Here is an 18231-nt window from a genome sequence, read left to right as displayed (position 1 = left end):
GAGCCTCCTAAAATTATTTATCCTATTCAAAAATTTAACAAAGTTCTTTATATGATGATACGAATTTGTATTCATGTTACACAAAATAAACGTCATTTCTTAAATATAATATTTGTAAAAAAATATCTTTTATATTTTAAACATTTTTTTCCTTCAAAAAATATTTTAAACATTTTTTTATTTATTATGTTAATTCATAATAAATTCAAAGTTTTGTCCTCGTGAGTTTACATCAGTTGATAGGGACAATGAATAAATATATGCAAGGACCGGAGTTCGAACCCCGGACACCATCAAAAAAATAATAAATTCAAAGGTTTGTACAATATTTTGCCAAACAACTTTTAACTTAAAAATAGCTTTAAAACTAAAAAAAATAAGAAACCAAACAACTTTAACTTCTTTCTTAAAGACCTTTATTTTAACTTTGTTTTAAAATAGCTTTTAGACTGTAAAAAAGTCTTGCCAAACGGTACCTTAGTTTATGAAGAAATATTTTGATTGCCTTTCATTTTAGAGTTAATACCGTTTTTTGTCCATGTAATATTAGCGAATTCCTGTTTTAGTTCCTGTAAAAAAAATTAGATTAAATCCTTGTAATATCATATTCTTCCACTTTTGGTCTCGCATTTAACCACATCAGTAAAATATGTCGATGTGGCATGCTGATTGAACTATTTTCATTATTTTTCGAATTAACTAATTCCAAGTGGCTTTTTTTTTTTATAGATAACATTAATTTAAAAATAAATAAATTATATAAAAAAAAAAACTTAAATGAATGGTTTGTTCATCATTTCTTCATCCATGTTCATGTTCTTCATCATGTTCATCCCTCTTTCCTTCAACCTCAAACACCAAAATCCAGAAATTTAACAAAGTAGAAATCAGAAAAAACATCTTCATACCCTCGGCTCATAAACTTATAAACCCCACAAAACAAAAATAGATTCAGCAACACAACAAACCTCCTTCTGCAACAACAAAATCCCTTCCAAAAGCAGCAATGAAATTGGAACAACAACAACAAAATTGGAGCAGCATCAACAATAACAATAACAAAATTAGAACCCTGAAATAGGATGCAGAATCGAGGGGGAAATTGAAGGAAGAACACAACAACAACAACATCAGCAAAGCAACAACAACACATCAAACTGAATGAGATAGATAAAGATTGATGAGAGAAAGGGGGGAAAATTAGAAAAGGGTCAACACCAACAAAACAACAACAACACTCATTGTTTTTCTCTTGTTTTTCATTTTCTTAGCCTCCAAACATATGAAATTGAATCTGGAAAAGGAAATCGAATATGGTTCCCTTCCAATATGTTCTTGTTCTAAACCTCTAAACCCAAAAACGCGAACGAAACTGTTCGAATTTGATTTTTCCCTAAATCACATATGCAGAAGGAAACGCGAATCTTCTAGGGTTAAATTGAATATGCAGTTAACCCTAAATCACAAACAAAAACGAGATTAAATGAATGAAACGAAACAAAAATCAAATTTAAATTTGAATATAAGAGGAAGAAGAAGAAGAACGTATGAAGAAGAAGAACAGTAGAAAAAGGACAAGAGAAAATAAATGTGTTCTGCGTTTTTTTAATTTGTTGGTTTTATTGTTTTTTTCTTAAATAAATATTAATAAAAATTATATATGGTAATAATTAAAAAAGAAAAAAAAGGAAAATAGTATAGTCAGCTTGACGTGTCAGCAGATTCTGCTGACAAGTTCAAGTGAAGGACCTAAATTGATCTCCAAACATTTTATTTCAATTTTTCAATCAACTCAGGTGTGCTTTTCATATATTTTTTTGAATTATTACAAAGATATTTAAAATATTATAAAAATTTCACCCATAATATTTTTTAAAAAATTCTAAAAAAACTAAGAAATATGAATTATAAACGCTTAAAACTTAAAAAATATATATTTAAGTGAACAAAGAAATGACTTTTTATGTTGACATTGTTTTTTTATGGGATAATTTGTCAATTTGGCATATTCGAAAGATTTTGATAGAGGAAATTCAACTGATTAATAGTATAAAAAATAATCAACCAAATCTTTGAACATGACTTAATTGGACTAAAAGGGAAATAGGAACTTTAATTTCGACGATTGGAATCTTCAGTATAAATCGATTAGGCAAACTACCACTTCAGAATCCTAGTCAGCATGGAATGACATTCCTCCAATGACCTAATTGACTAACAATATCTAATATTATTAATCGGATTGTTGAGTATGGATTAATTGGACTAAGAACGAAGTATGAACTAGAATTTTGGAGATTTGGATCTTTAGTATAAGTTAATCCAACAAATTGTCCCTTCACAAACCTAGTCAACACGGAAGGACATACCTCTGACGACCAAAATGGACCAAACCGACTAATGGTATTAAATATTATCAATCCAACCTTTGAATATGACCTAATTAGAATGAGAACGAAATAAGAACTGTAATTTTGGCAATCAAAATCTTTGTTATAAGTCAATCAGCAAAACAATCCCTTCAAAAACATAATCAACATGGAATGACATTCCCCCGACCACCAAAATAGACCCAACCGGCTAACGGTGTCAAATATAAGGGGTAATAGTCACTTTGGTCCCTGAATGTGTAATGAGTAGTCAAAATAGTTCCTCAATGTATCAAAATTTCAAAATAGTCCTTGATTGTTAGTCAAAATAGTAACATGTTAAAATGTTTCATTATTATTACCCCCAAATATAATCAATGCAACCTTTGAATATTACCTAATTGGATAAGAACGAAATAGGAACTGAATTTGTGGTAATTGAAATCTTCGGTATAAATCAATCCGACAAACTAGATTTTTGGAAGTCAATCCTCGGTATAAATCTACGATAATTTTGGTCGTCAAAGGAATGTCTTTCCTTGTTGACTAGGTTTCTGAAGGGATAGTTATTTGGATTGACTTATACCTAAGATTTTGATCGTCAAAATTCGAGTTCCTACTTCATTCTTAGTCTAATTAGGCCATATTCAACGATCAGATTGACTACATTTGATTCACATCTGAACTTTTAATTCTTAACACACAAGACTTATATTTTACTATTATTGAGGATATGTGAAAATATAGTCATAAACTTCCACAAGTAAAAATATCAATAATATAAAAATATAGTGAAAATGGTAAAATTAAATATACCATTTTTTAGAATAATGGTAAAAATAATTTTTTCTCAATGGAGTTTTAAAGAATTTTGAGATTTTGACATATTGCTTTTATAAAATAAGTTTACAATAATATAAAAGGATAAGCGTATAATAATTTATGAGAAAAGAATAATTTTTTGAAGGAAAAAGAATATAATTAATATCCTCAATATAAATCTCTACAATAATTTTATATCTAGAGTTATAGAACAAATAAATATATTATTTATTTATGCAATATAATTAATTGACATGTAGAATTTTTCTCGCTTGTTGAATAATGATATTTTATCCACTTGATGAAAAATGATAGTTAAACTAGCAATATATATTAAAGAGAAATATGTCAATTTTAGATTAATTTAATATAAATAGGGATGACAAAGCGGCCGACCAACCCCGTTTAAGCCCGCTAAAAACGAGGCGAGTCAAATTTTGTGATCGAGTCCAAAATCTCACCCCGTCCCGTTTAGTGGCGGGCTTGCGAGTTGGCGGGTCGGCGTGTCAGATCCGTTTTACCACCCCTAATTATAAATGACATATATAATATACAATTCACTATACTCATTTTAAACTAAAATATTATTTCGACCCTTTAAATTTATATTTAATAAAGATTAGAGAAAGTTTGAGAGTTATATATGTCGCAGAAGGTTTTTCGTCTATAAAATTTGGAATCTTTATGCTATTAATTAAAGGATTTGATCAATGGATTAAAAGAAATATATAGAAGAATATTAATGCCAAAATCATTCTGAAACAATCATAAAATTTTAAATCAACTATATTTTGCATTTGAGAATGTATAATTTTAAAAGAAATTATTCTCAATTTCATTATTCAAACTTTTCAATATTTGACAAAATATATATCTACTTACTTTTCAATATTTGACAAAATATATATATCTATTTATAGTATAGAATATTTTATGCTAGAACATATAAGATTGAGTCTAAGAATATAAGATTGTTGTGTGACATTTACAATTTTATTCGTGATGAACGATAAAAATAGTGGAATTAAAATAAAAATTTAATGGCATTTAATTGCATTGTTACTTTTTATAATATCTTCAAATAAGTGTGTAAAAAATAAATTACATTAATAAGACACAATTACTTAACAAAATTAGATAAAATAAAATGTTAACGTCATTGGTAACAAGCAATTAAAAAAATTGTACAAAATTAATATTGCAATATGTTTCAAATAATTATCACAAATAATTATTATGAACAAAAACCATATGCACAAGAGAAGGGAGGGAATAGTTCTAGATCGGGGTAGTTGGAGACAGATATATTGTTATTTTATGATATATGCATTACCGAAATTGCCCTTGTTATTTTGGCTGTACCTAAATTGCAAATAATAATTTATGTCATATGTTAACCTTCTGCAATAGGTTGGAACACTGTAGAAAACTTACACATGCAGGTAAACAAACCGAAAAGCAACTCATATACCGTATTATGAAGGTCGCGTACCGGAGACGTCGCCTTTAGTTCTACTGCCAAACTTTTTTACTCATAATCAAACAACATTTTAGTCTCTCTATCTCTAAATTTGAGTTTTGTCTCTATTTTTGGGAGTTTTTCTCGTAAATTAGATTAAAGCTAATTTTTTATAACGTGTTATATTATTAATGATGTAAAATTACATTTAATAATGTGATATAGATGATTTGAACCAAAAAATAATGAAACAATTTTTTTTTGAAACAGTATAATTTCACATCATGCTAAAAAATACCATTAAATAAGATAATCAAAAGTGTATTTGTTTACTTTTATATAAGATAAATAAGACATAGATGACTCAAAATAAATGTATGACCAAAGGAAGTATCGTATGTAACCAAAAAACAAAGGAAATATCGTACAAGAAATAATATTTATAAATTATACATCAACTCATAAACATTAAAATATTAAGCGGAAAATGAATTGTTGCAAACACTATCATTGTGTATTAAAAAATATCCTTAGCATACTAATTAGAGTGCTGTAGGATGTTATTTTTCATTTTCATCGCTATCAGAAATATATATTTTTTCTTCTGATAGTTTAGTGGTTAAAAATTCATATTTTAGGATGGATAAGTGGAATTTTCGGAGTTGGAAACCCAACTCATACATATATAAAATATCTCTTTTATGAATTTATCTAGACGATAATTCAAAAATTCGTCTCATAATTTTTTTTATTTTATTCTTCACAAAATGTATATGAGATAAAATCCCTTCTTGGTGTAAATTTGTATTGGGTTTGTCTAATATGTGCAATATTGCACATCTTAAAGCAACTAAAAGTAGAAATTTTTTATTGAAAATCAACAATTATTTATTAAAAAGATACTACCTCCGTCCCTAATTATAAGACCCTTTTGAGAATTTTTTTTGTCCCTTTTTATAAGACCCCTTTTCTATTTCCAACTACATTAATTATTTCTTTACATACATGCCCCTATTTATTATACATCTTTTTCTTCAATCAACAATAGATATAATGTTGAAAACATAAGTCAACCCTCTTTCTTAAAGGATAAAATTGTAAAAACAATAGTAATTACAAACATATTTAATACAAATATCCACTATCTTAATTCCCGTTATTTTTTCAAAAGGGCCTTATAATTAGGGACGGAGGTAGTACATTTTTTATATTAAATGCACAAGTTTCAATGCAAACATACCCTTTTGAACTTCTTAACATGTACAAATTTGCACATGATAGAAAAATTCATTTGTATTTAGTGGGGGGCATTGAAAACAAAAACACAAATATCTAGTATCCAATGATAATCAACACAATAAAAAAAATATATAGAGGAAATATAAGTCCCCGTGAGCTTAGCTCAATTGGCAGGGACATTGCATAATTTATGCAGGGGTCGGAGTTCGAACCCCGGACACCCTACTTCTCCACATTTAAATGTGTGAGCTCCAGCTACTAGGAAAAAAAAAATATCCCCAATATCTTAGTCGTGCATAGGCCACGGGTTACAAACTATCATTTAAGTGGTGAAATTGAGACTTTTTTTTTTTAAGGAAAGAGATTGAGACTTGAAAATGTTATATTTTAGCTCGATTTTAAACATGTGGTTAATAATTTCAATAATTCATGTTTAGATATGTTTAATTTTGGTTCTATAATTCATTGTGTAAAAGGCTTAGGTTCTTTGGGTTGTCAAACTCCTTGATAAAATTTGGTAGGAGAAAGTGAATGTAGCATGTCATGTTCTAGCAAAGGCTACTGGAATAGAGATATGGCTCATCCTAAGGTTATCATGTTCCTACTTGTATTCTTCTTGTTATTGATAGTGAACAATATATAACCTCCGTTATGTTATTAAGAAGAAGAGAAAGAGAGAGAAAAAAAACTATTGAAAGGATCTTATAAAAAATTGTTAAATGGGCCACTGATCAAGTTGACAAAATCTATGATTTCCTTCGATCCTGTATTTATTTTCAAATAAGCAATGGAGAGCATTTGAATGATCAAAATTATGGATGAAACAACAATCTCCACGAAAATATTGAATTAATTCCCACAATAATAATTGAATAAAACCATTAAAAACAAATAAAGTGAAAAATGTTAAACAAACAAGTTAAAGAGAGATGAGGGAGAAGGTGAATAATACGAACCAAATATTAAATCCCATGTTTCTTTGTTCGTGAATTTTTTTATGATGTCGTTGAATCCTATTTTTCTCTACAAATTCAACATACATTTATCGATCAACACTTTGAGCTTATCTATTCTCAAAAGATGAGTTCAATTATAGGAGAACGATTCTTAGGAGTAGGCATGCAAAATAAGAGAATAGAAGATGAGAATTGAGTTAGGTTTTCTTAGAAGGTGGTGATTTGTAACGAATGGGAGGAATGTTGAATTGAAAAAGGTGACGAGAGCTGATATTTTGATGTTTTAATTTACAATATTTCTTGAGAGGGGTAATTTACAATATTGATTTTTGTTTTTGTTTTATTATTATTATTATTATTATTATATTTTGAGCTATATTATTCTTTTGATGAAAACTATTATTATTGTTTTTTTTGGGGTAAAACTATTATTATTATTGTTATTATTCCTACTTTTTTTTTACAAAAGTTATTATTCCTACTTGTTGTTGTATAAATAAATTATCATATACTCCCTCCGTTTTTAAATATAAGCAAAATTGACTTTTTAAATAAATGAATCTAAAAAGTAAATTTTGTTTATATTTAAAAACGGAGGGAATACCATGTAGTTTTAATGGAGATATTAGGCCCAGTAGTTTGGGTTTAGCAAGGAGGATACATGCTTTTTTTTTTTTTTTAATGTATGATATTTAATGATTTACGAAGTTAAAGATAAAAGAAAATAGTCTCCATAAACTTAACTTATTTAGTAAGAGATATTGCATAATATATGTATAAGTTGATGTTCAAATCTCAAACACTTTATTTATTTATTTTTAAGGTGAATTCCTCTAGCCTTGATGATTATAAGTTCAAAATTAATTGCGAGATAAAATGATGAATCGATCGGTGTTTAAAAAATTGGATTAGACATAGAATAAGTGAGATTTCTAGATTAAGTTGGCTCAATAAACTATTTTAAAAATAAAAAACGCAAAAACAATATTGAAAAAAATTGGTTGAACAAGTTGTGAGTAAAACTTATGATAATGTGAAAATTGTTAGTTTGAATATCTTGGTCCAATTTCGATCTCGTGTTTGTGAAAATATTTACGCGTGTAAGGTCAGCAGTCAACTAAAAACGGTGTAGCGTGGCATTTCACGTCATGTATTACTCTGCTGACTCACGCCAATAAACAAATAAGCCTAAATAAATAAATAACACACGTGTCTAAAAATCCACCAAATCTCTTCTTAACTTGCCCCAACAATTTCGCATTTCCTCTCATTTTTACAAATTTCCCCCAAATCTACGATTTTAGGTTTTCACAATCTTTCAATTTCGAATCCCAATCCCTAATTCCCATTCGATTAGGTTAAAATCCCCCCAATTTTTCCTGGTTATTGACAATGCCGCCATTCCTGTCGACCTCAAAGGCACTTCGATCCTTAGCAACACGTAAAACTGGATTCAATCAATTGATTGGGTCTACAAAAAGCATTGAGAAATTGGATGCATGTCGATGCTTTTCAACCATTGCCTTTAAACCCACCCATCAAATTCATCCCTTTGGCTCTCGCATTGGAGCTTCCCCCTTTACGAGAAATTTTGTTACCAACAGCTATAAAGCTATCCAATTGAGGCAGTTTATGGGAGTTGGAGATGGTGTTGAAGGTGTACTTTCCAAAACTTATGAGGAAAAACGCGTTTTGGGGTAACACTGTGATTCTAGTTTTTATTTTTTATTGCATAATAACATAAATTTGTGACTTATGTGAAGATTTTCCATTGTAGCTGGAATTTTGTGAAGTTGTGCTGCTGATAGCTGCATCTTAATCAGAATTTTTGTTTGTGATATTTTAGAGTTTCAATAGGTGATTCTGCTTAAGGTTAAAAGTTAAATTTTTTCTACCATCATCATTATCCATCCTGCTTTATTATGTGATTTAATTCAATCCTTAAGTTATATTATATTGGGATTTATTTGGTTTGTTAATATTTTGATGTGCCAAGTTATGTCATGAAACTCCTAATTTGATTTCCTATAAGAGTTAAAAAACTTTATGAATTTGAGCGTGTCTATGAATCATCACATTACCCTTGGCTTTTTAAGCATTACTGTTGGATTTAGAATATTTATAGTTTGTTATCGTTTTCATTCCTGCATCTGTAAGCTAATATACCCATTTTCCACAAAAAATAAAATAAAAAAAAGTAGAAGCTAATAGCCTAATACACTCATTGATCATTAGGTACACTCCAGAGCAATTATTTGATGTTGTTGCTGCTGTTGATTACTATCATGATTTTGTCCCGTGGTGTCAAAGGTCGGAGATAGTTAAACGTAATCCAGATGGATCATTTGATGCTGAGTTGGAGATTGGATTTAAATTTCTAGTTGAAAGTTATGTTTCTCATGTTGAATTGGAAAAAGCAAAGCGAATAAAGGTATTTGACCTCCCCTACTGTTTTTTTGGTTGCCTTTAGTGTTTGTCTGATAGAATGGATTAGAAATAGGCAAAAAAATAATCTTTTACTATATAAAGAACGCTCTATCAATGTGGTGCAGTGTCAGCGACCAAAAATGCACAATAAAAATGTGTCGTTTCTCTAACTCAATGTATTTAAGAGGCTTGTCTCTCCTAATCAAAACTGACCAACCAACTAGCTAAACTCACATATACATGCACCCACCCTCTATTATATCCTACCTGTGCTGCTCTGTTACTGCAGTCAGACGGCTAACCGACTAACTATAACAACTTCAGTCATCAAAGTCTAACTAACTAAGGCTGGCCTACTTGGCTCGTTGAGTCCCCCTCCCCATCTATTATAACAATATCTTTACTTAAATTAAAGGCTGGAGATAACACCTACTGATAAGTTGGTAAATCTAAAATTTCACCCTAAGTTGTTCGAGCATGTGAGTAGAAGATATATAAAAGTCTAACAGGGAAAGTAAATTTGACGAAGGGCAGTCCAATAGTTACAAATAAATGAAGACCAACGCAAATTATAGGTCAAACCATTGATAAAGGTTTAGATTTAAATGGTTTTTTTACTAGACATTGTTTTAAAAAGAACCTATGTTTTTGCTTCCATCTTATAGAAGAACTAGTAGCTATGTTGTTCAGTAAAAAGAATTTCACTCTTTTTGGAAATATCAATACCTTGTATAGGCATTGAAAACTAACTTCAGATGTCTATTTTACCTTTTTGTTAATTTAGACTTGATTGCACATATGGTCACACCGTGCTTTTAAAGAAGTTGCATTCTAGACCTCTTGGTTTCAATTTGAACAATGTTGGCCACTTATTGTTCAAACTGATGCATTTAAGACCCTTCACTGATGTTATTGGTGTGGAGATGTCACACAATTCCACATAAACAATAAAATTATCCTACAAGCATCACTTTGATGGACAGAAACATTTTTAAACTAGGAAGGAAAGTGCAGCATTTTTAAACTACATGAAGTGAAACAGAAACTATGTCCAGGTGTTAGCAATTTCTTACATATTAAAAGGGAATCAAGCCATCTGGACCTGTCGAGGGCTTGAACTCTGTTCATTTAATAAATAAGCTGCACAAGCTCAACTTACTACAAGTTTGGATGATATACCTATTCCATATAACTATAAAAAGATCATATCCAAATGCGCCTGAGGAAATTGTGAAAAATCTTCAAAGGAGTGCCTGCACAGAGTTTTATAGTTTGAAAATGAGAATCTTTTGTATGAGTGATGCACACTTTCATCTCCTATTCATAGCTTGATCACAACCAATCAACTGATTAATCAAGGAAGTGATTAGGTGTTAATTAGAAGCTAATTCCAGGATAACAATCTGCAGCTAACCTGTAGCCTAATTATGGTCGACTATATATATTCCAAGTTTCTAACATAAACAATAATGTGGATCGTTAATTCCTTTAGTCACAGTTGCTATAACCAAACCGCCATAATATATGGTGCTTAGATGAGCATTGTCATATGAGATGGAGATTTGCACAACAGAATTTATCACTACCACTTCATGTATTGTTATCGTTGTATCTTTATAATTGCTAGAGTGCTGATGTGGCCTTGATCCTTTCAAAGAAGATTCAATGTTATAGATTACATATGGGTTTTAGATTTTTTACTATCAAACAAGTGCATGGCTCAACGGGTTGATCGTGGATGGACCTATAGTTATTGTCTTGGTCTTCACTTCTCCTTTTTTATAAAAGAAAGTTTGATAGCTGAATTATCTTTTCATTTCTATTGATTTGTCTTGTTTTTTTTTTTTTTGTACAGACAACTGTGTCACAGAGTACCCTCTTTGATCATTTGATAAACATATGGGAATTTAGTCCTGGCCCGGTTCCAGGAACTTGCAATCTCTATTTTTTGGTTGACTTTAAGTTTCAGTCACCGCTTTACTCACAGGTATGGTTTTGTTATCATCTATTTCACCTCTTCATCTCAACTTGCTTTTTGGTGTCTTTATGCTTTGCATTGGGAATCAATTGTTATTCGGCTTGTGCCTACACTTTTTAATCTCTAGCTCTGAACCTTGCATGTCCTTCATTTTCTTTGTTTGTGTATGGTAATGAAAAAGGAATATGTTACTTTTGCTGATCAAACATTGGTCTGTAGCATTACCAGTGTTTCCTCTTATGCACCTGCATTTATAAATTATATCCATACAATTTTCTACGTAACTCACATCAATAGAACACCGCTAAAACTACCAAGGCTGTGATCGTATTTTGTATTTCCTGTTCGTGATTTATCTTATATTCTTTATGGGTTCCACAGATTGCATCAATGTTCTTTAAGGAGGTAGCCTCGAGGATGGTTGGTTCATTCACTGAGCGTTGCCGCTTGATATATGGACCAGGAGTGCGGGTGCTCGAGAACTCATATGGACATAAGACATAAAGCATTTTTTTCTGCAATTAGTTTCTTGTCTTGAACATAGTAAGGTCGATTTACAGTTTCTGCATCACTTGGGTGGGTTTTTTATGGTTTGCCTGCTCAATACTGAATGATTAACCAGTCATCGTTCTATTCTTCAGTGATCTTTGTAATTTATTTAGACAGATTCTACAATATGCTGTGTATAATCTTGAAAGACATCAAATTAACACTATTTTTTTTTACAGTTTTGTTGATATTATTAGGTCAAGGGTATAAAATTGGAGTTGTTATTGCGTGGGAATAAAATGTCACGTAAATGTGCAAAATAGTTGGGTGGGTTTTGCAATTGCCACACAAAAAAACTGTTGTTCTTGTAGCATACATTACAATAACAAAACCCTTTGTTGTTGTGCATTTCGCAATGTAGTAATCTAATGATTGCTTAAAAAGTAAAAACCACTGTTGTATCATATTAGAATTTATGTAAGATATCCAGAAGTCCTAGCTCAACTGGAAAAATGCCGAAATTGTTAGGCCGGATGCCATGACCGGGGCTCGAACTCCGGTACCTTCACTTGTGTGTGTGAGTTTATAATGGCTTTCCCATTTCGTCTATGTTGGAATGTTCCTTGTGTTCTCAATTTTTTTTTTTTTTTATTATAAAATAAAACTTAAACGGATGAGAATAAAATGAAGAGTGTATAGAAGTTTCATTTTGGTTGTTTCAACAATTATTTCAAGAAATTCTCAATTCAATCGTGCAAAATAACTTCTCAAACTCATAAAAATAGTCCTCCATGACGAAGTTTTCATCTTTCGGTTGGCCAATAACCGTTCCAAACTCCCTTGCACGATCTTAGAGATTCAGTTATCCTTCTCAAACTCATGAAAAAAGTTCTACTAGGGGAGGGATTAGTTATTGTTGATTGTACTATCACATAATCATTTTCTTGAGGAAAAAAAAAAACAAATCGAAGTATACATATCAAATATGGAAATCATGATAGCTGGTAACAATTTAATGAAATAAACTTTACATATACTCATTTTTGTTTTGAATCACATTCACAGCCAGAATCATCTACTACTAATCTAGTATCAGCAAACATTAAAAGGTACCATTACTCTTTTTCTGTTTTGGTAAATTCTCCACTGGATACTTCCCAACAAAATGAATTAGGCTGACAGGACTAAAGTATTTTATTCTTCTGAGTATAAATACTAAAATGTTGTTTAATGAATATACTGTCACACACAAAGACTGATTTATACGTACAACAGGGCGCTGTGACACCATCCCTTGAGCTTGAAGTTAGCTCAAAATATCTTCTGCTTCAAGAGATGAGTACTTGAGGATGGCAGCAAGAATCCTTTCTTTGTCTCTGGTTGGGAATGCTTCCAACAGTTTCCCATCTTTGTAGAAGTGGAAGAGAGGCACTGCCTGCATTAGTTTGTTGTCAATAAAGCATGAATATGGTTTTGTACTGATAATTATTATTTTGCAATAGGTTGATTTTGGTACAAATGACGCACAGCTAGATATTTAAAGCATGTAGGGAGAAGATAGAATTATCATCAGTAGAGTAATATAGTTTTGAGAGATAAGTGTCAAAAGAGAGTAGTCAAGATTATGCATCATACTAAGAGAACAAGATTATGCATCAATTGAATGCAAACTAAGAGACTAATCATCAAACTTGTAAAGACAAGTTATGAGACAAGAAACATGTAGAAGATACTGATGGCAGATACATGCTAGTCTGAAATCAATAAAAGAGAAATAAATACCCTGATTCTAAGTCGTTCCGCAACCTCGGATTCTTCATCATACTCATCAATCACCTGCAATAAGAGGGGAGTGATAACTAAGAGTCTTGATAAAAGTTAACTTTCTCAATCTAATTATTAATCGAATAAAAATCTCTAGTTTGAGAGTCAATGATAAAGCAAATAATGATAATACAAATGTGATACATTGGTGTTCTATATATAAAACACAATTTACAAAATCAACACAAATCACAACTAACATTTGTTAATCCATCAGTCACTAACTAATTTGTAACTAAATAGTAACCATAGACAAACTAAATAAATCAATTATGTTAAGAACTCTTCAATATAAAGGAGTTAAACAGTTAACAACAGATATAGAATACTTACATTGTGCTTTAGAAAGATAACAGGAACATCATGGCTACCAGATTTCTTGCACAACTTAGCAAAACCCTGCTCAATATACTTGCAGCTTCCACAAGAAGTTCGGAAGAAATCCACCACAACAAGAGATCCAGTTCCTTTAGACTTATCTAGAATTTTGAGGAACTCATCATCAGTCTTGAATTCTCTCACACATTCAACAGGACAGACATCATCATCATCATCATCATCATCTTCATCTTCATCAGGCAAGCCTTGTTGACATTCAACGGGATAGAAACTGTGCCTGATTTTATTAATAGGTACCATTTTTGTCCCACCAAGATATAGTTTTCTATGACTGTGGTTAGAAACCAAGCTGAAAACTAGATTGGAAATTCTAGACTGAGGTTGTTTGTTTAAGTACAGATCTAATCTGACACTTAGAAAGGACTTTGTATGCAGAATATTCTGCTGCTGAATGACAACTAGTGACATACCTTGTATGGTTGATAATCAAGAATTTATTGATAAGCTAAGGGATAAGGTGTCAGTGTAAAAACAAGGATCATAGGGTAAAATGATGAACAATGAGTACTAACCAAAATGAATTTTCCAAACATGTGATTTCAATGGAAGAAGAAGGTGACCTTAGAGCGTTCAGGTTGGAATCCAAAACCGCGCTTTTGGCTTTGTGATATCTGTTGAGAACACCATAACAAAGCTACAAATCAGGACAGGACACGTGCACTCTCCCATATCCACGTACTGTGGATATTTTTTTGTTGTTGTGATTTTTTTATAATTATTGTTATTATTTGTATCACTATCATCAAGTAGTTATAGTATATTTGTCAAAGTGACAAAACTTACATCTGCTTATTTAACCTGGTATGCTATTATCCACTGGGAAATATTTATTTTTTGAAAAAATATTATATACTTATCCTTGTCAAAATTATATAATATATTTATTTTTATAAGGTTGCTTTTTATTATTGAGTTACTGAACATATATATGGATGAACCCCCCACTTTTTTTTGTCAAGAAAAAACACTTTTATTTTAATTGTGTTTGATCTTAAGTATTGGTTAAATATGTTCAATTGTTCAGGATTGCAATCCATTTACTTGGGTAAAAGGGAAACTAATGAAAATGAGAGTGAGAACATTTCTTTGAGGTCGTATATAGCTCCAAGAGATTGAAAGGAAGATAAGTTGGAAAGATCTCTAGCTTCCCTGAAAATAGCAACGGATCAACAAGGAAGGAAAATTGAGGTTTATAGACATCTTCCCTGATGCCAAAATTGGGAAGAGGATCTTAAATCTCTAAATGACAAAATTCATCATGAACAAGTAACCTCAGAGGTGATGGATCTACGTTGATAGAATTTAAAGAAATGTGGCAGGCTAGGCCGATGCATTCTCCTACATCATTGCTTAAGTCTGAAAACAAGATCACAAATTTCTTTCAACAGAAAAAAAAAAAAAAAAAAAAAAAGGAAAATTTTAGAGAGATTAAAACAAAAAGTTGGTATATTTATAAGGATCAAAAACATATTTAACCCTATTTTTTTTCCATCTTATCATACATCATATCATACTTATTTCTAATATGAATAACAATATTAACAAATTGTGTCAACCCTAATCTTGATGGTTTTGGCTTCAAACTGTTGTGGCTGTTAGATGCATCTTTATTGATCTCCACACAATCCATCTATTTTCAATAAAAGTTGTCTTTCAATTTTAAATCATAATTGCATTGTACACAGTACACACGTTTAATTAATTCAAGTTTCCAAGGCAGTACCCACTTACTTTTCTAAAAAAGAATTATCTCTCTTCTTCCCCCATGACTCTCCACCGTACTCTCTCTCTACTGAACCTCTCTCATTTGCTTCTACAATGATTTTTCAGCAAATTTCTCTCAATTCTCATAACTACATCCAAGAATTAAAAAGTGTTACCCTCTTCTTGGTGCAGATGGGAGGGAGAAACACTATTCTTCTTGACGCTGCAAGCTACAGAATACCATTAGTTAGCGACACCGACCATAATTTTTGGGGCAGATGTTACACACCCTGAAAATGGAGAAGACTCTAGCCCCTCAATGGCAGCTGTATTTATCTAATCTATCATCTTGATTTTTATTAGCATTGTAATGTTTATTGAGGATTTTTTGTAACTGATACTTGCTTTCCAATCTATATAGGTTGTAGCTTCCCAAGACTGGCCTGAAGTGACAAAATATGCTGGTTTAGTGTGTGCTCAAGCTCATAGACAGGAACTTATACAAGATTTATACAAAACTTGGCATGATCCTGTTCGCGACACAGTGAGTGGTGGCATGCTAAGGTAATAGTAATATGAATTTCACTCTGCTATTTTTGAATGTTGTTTTTGGTTGGTTATTAATGTGGCTATGTACCTTTTTCTTGTGCAAAGATTTACTGATTTCTTTTTGAAAGGCCACGGGACAGAAGCCACTGCAAATTATATTTTACAGGTCCTTATGTTTAATTTATGATTCAATATCTATAATACATGTTGATGAAAGTGTTAGTTTTATTGGTATACTAACAAAGAAACTTAAACAGGGATGGTGTAAGTGAGGGACAATTTTACCAAGTATTGCTTTATGAGTTGGATGCAATCCAGAAGGTCAATGTTGTCAATTGCTTTCTCTTATCATACATTTAAAATGGTATTCATAACAAACATATATTCTAATATAATCCATATCTTTGCAGGCATGTGCTTCCTTAGAACCAAATTATCAGCCTCCAGTAACTTTCATTATTGTACAAAAATGACATCATACTCGGTTATTCCCAAACAACCATAGGAACAGGAGCAGGAGCAGTACTGATAAGAGTGGAAATATATTGCCTGGTAAGTGGAACATTACTAAATTGCATACATACATAAATTATTTCATAATGTGTTTGTTCTTAAAGTTATTGTCGAATAAGATTGAAATATTTTCTTAATTTTTATATGTCTTTCAGGTACTGTTGTCGATACTAAAATTTGCCATCCGACAGAATTTGACTTTTATCTCTGCAGTCATGCTGGCAACCAAGTAGATATTATTTTGATTGGAAAATGATAGATCAACCACTCTCTCTTGTACACACCTCATACCACTTGCTGATGTGGATGGCAATTTTGCAATTTTATTGAAAAACAAGAGGCAAAAATGATATTTCATGTTCCTTTTTCCACACCCTCTCTGAACTCTCTCCTTCCCCTCTCTGAACTCTCTCCTTCCCCTCAAATCTAATCTGCATTTCTTCTCCTTCTCTCTCCTTAGGCTGATCTATCTCTCTTTTTCTCTTCTCCCTCGCCTGAGTTTTCTCTCTAAGGAACAGTGGTACAATGTTTATTAAAGACTGAAATTAAGGTAATTTTGAAATTAGTTGTGGAAATAGTTAATCACCTCGCCAACGATTTTGTGGGAGGGGGCAAATTTTGGCACAGTCGACGAGACAACCAACAAACCGAGATGAGAGAACAAGAAAGGGCGAGAAAATAGGATGAAAGGGAAAGAGAGCGATTGGGATGATGAGTTATGAGAGAGAGTGAACAAAGACTTTTTTTTTTTTTTAATTTTGCTGACATGACATTGGATTATTATCTTATTACTATTTTTGACAGGTAGGAGGGTGTACAAAGTGGTTCCTCCACGTTTGGATGTATATGTATCGATGCTCATTTTGATTTGATGTTTAATGCACAACGTTTCTCAAGATAACCCGAGTTATTTAATTTTAAGATGGGAAGATTAAAAATGAACACAAAGTGAAACTCAATATTATTATATAGTGCGTAATCAACCAAAGTGCTGCATGTTTTTCTGTAAAAGTTTATAAATGAAGCCTATATGTGGTCATAAAACTAATGTATCAATAACTATGTTTCAATCATTATTTTAAAGTGTCTCTAATCATGTGTTTTTCTTCTTTAAGAGTTTCGATTGAAAATGGTGTCTTTTTAGAGTTTAGATAAAAAAATGGTGTCTTTTTAGAGTTTAAAAATGAATGCAGTTGATCTAAGTTTCAAATACATGGACATATTTTCTAATAATTATAACCTTTATAATTGATTTTTCCGTGTTGAGATTTTATTTGGATAAATTATTTGGATTTTTTGCCTATAATTTTTATTCTTATACTCCATGAGAAATGGCATGGCTATTCTTTCTTTGCTAATTACTAATCACTACTAATTTAGTTATTACTAATGTTCATGCTATATCCATTTGTTTTGCCAATTCAGTGACTTTCTATGTGTAAAAGTAATTGCCTATGAGGTAGATACTACTAGCTAAAACTAAACTGACAACATTTATTAAGA

At 31.2% G+C, this 18231-nt stretch overlaps 2 protein-coding genes and 1 pseudogene across 2 annotated transcripts; 2 read left to right on the top strand and 1 right to left on the bottom strand.

Moving 5' to 3' along the window:
* The first annotated feature begins 8062 nt into the window (after positions 1-8062).
* LOC11424542 (coenzyme Q-binding protein COQ10 homolog, mitochondrial) lies at positions 8063-11977 on the top strand. The gene is made up of 4 exons (XM_003602998.4): positions 8063-8542; positions 9081-9276; positions 11128-11259; positions 11632-11977. The coding sequence occupies exons 1-4, from the start codon at positions 8238-8240 to the stop codon at positions 11752-11754; spliced, it is 756 nt and encodes a 251-aa protein (XP_003603046.1). The 5' UTR covers positions 8063-8237; the 3' UTR covers positions 11755-11977.
* Positions 11978-12712: 735 nt separating this feature from the next.
* Positions 12713-14585, bottom strand: LOC11420908 (thioredoxin-like 4, chloroplastic). Its single transcript, XM_003602997.4, has 3 exons — positions 13897-14585; positions 13522-13575; positions 12713-13174 (listed from the first exon to the last, which is right to left on the bottom strand). The coding sequence occupies exons 1-3, from the start codon at positions 14368-14370 to the stop codon at positions 13046-13048; spliced, it is 657 nt and encodes a 218-aa protein (XP_003603045.2). The 5' UTR covers positions 14371-14585; the 3' UTR covers positions 12713-13045.
* Positions 14586-15985: 1400 nt separating this feature from the next.
* On the top strand, positions 15986-17099 carry LOC11432317 (protein argonaute 10-like; annotated as a pseudogene).
* Positions 17100-18231: the final 1132 nt, after the last annotated feature.

The sequence above is a fragment of the Medicago truncatula genome, chromosome 3 (assembly GCF_003473485.1).
Source record: "Medicago truncatula cultivar Jemalong A17 chromosome 3, MtrunA17r5.0-ANR, whole genome shotgun sequence".
Taxonomy (NCBI): domain Eukaryota; kingdom Viridiplantae; phylum Streptophyta; class Magnoliopsida; order Fabales; family Fabaceae; genus Medicago; species Medicago truncatula.
Note: the sequence above shows the minus strand (reverse complement) of the source record. Positions and strands in the feature narration are given on the sequence as shown.

Excerpts from the sequence above, each read along its gene's own strand:
- LOC11420908 (XM_003602997.4), bottom strand. The coding sequence starts at position 14,370 with ATGTCACTAGTTGTCATTCAGCAGCAGAATATTCTGCATACAAAGTCC. Across the intron at positions 13,576-13,896 it reads TTATCTTTCTAAAGCACAAT|GTGATTGATGAGTATGATGA; the intron begins GTAAGTATTCTA and ends CTCTTATTGCAG. Across the intron at positions 13,175-13,521 it reads CGGAACGACTTAGAATCAGG|GCAGTGCCTCTCTTCCACTT; the intron begins GTATTTATTTCT and ends AAACTAATGCAG.
- LOC11424542 (XM_003602998.4), top strand. The coding sequence starts at position 8,238 with ATGCCGCCATTCCTGTCGACCTCAAAGGCACTTCGATCCTTAGCAACA. Across the intron at positions 8,543-9,080 it reads GAGGAAAAACGCGTTTTGGG|GTACACTCCAGAGCAATTAT; the intron begins GTAACACTGTGA and ends ATTGATCATTAG. Across the intron at positions 9,277-11,127 it reads AAAAAGCAAAGCGAATAAAG|ACAACTGTGTCACAGAGTAC; the intron begins GTATTTGACCTC and ends TTTTTTGTACAG.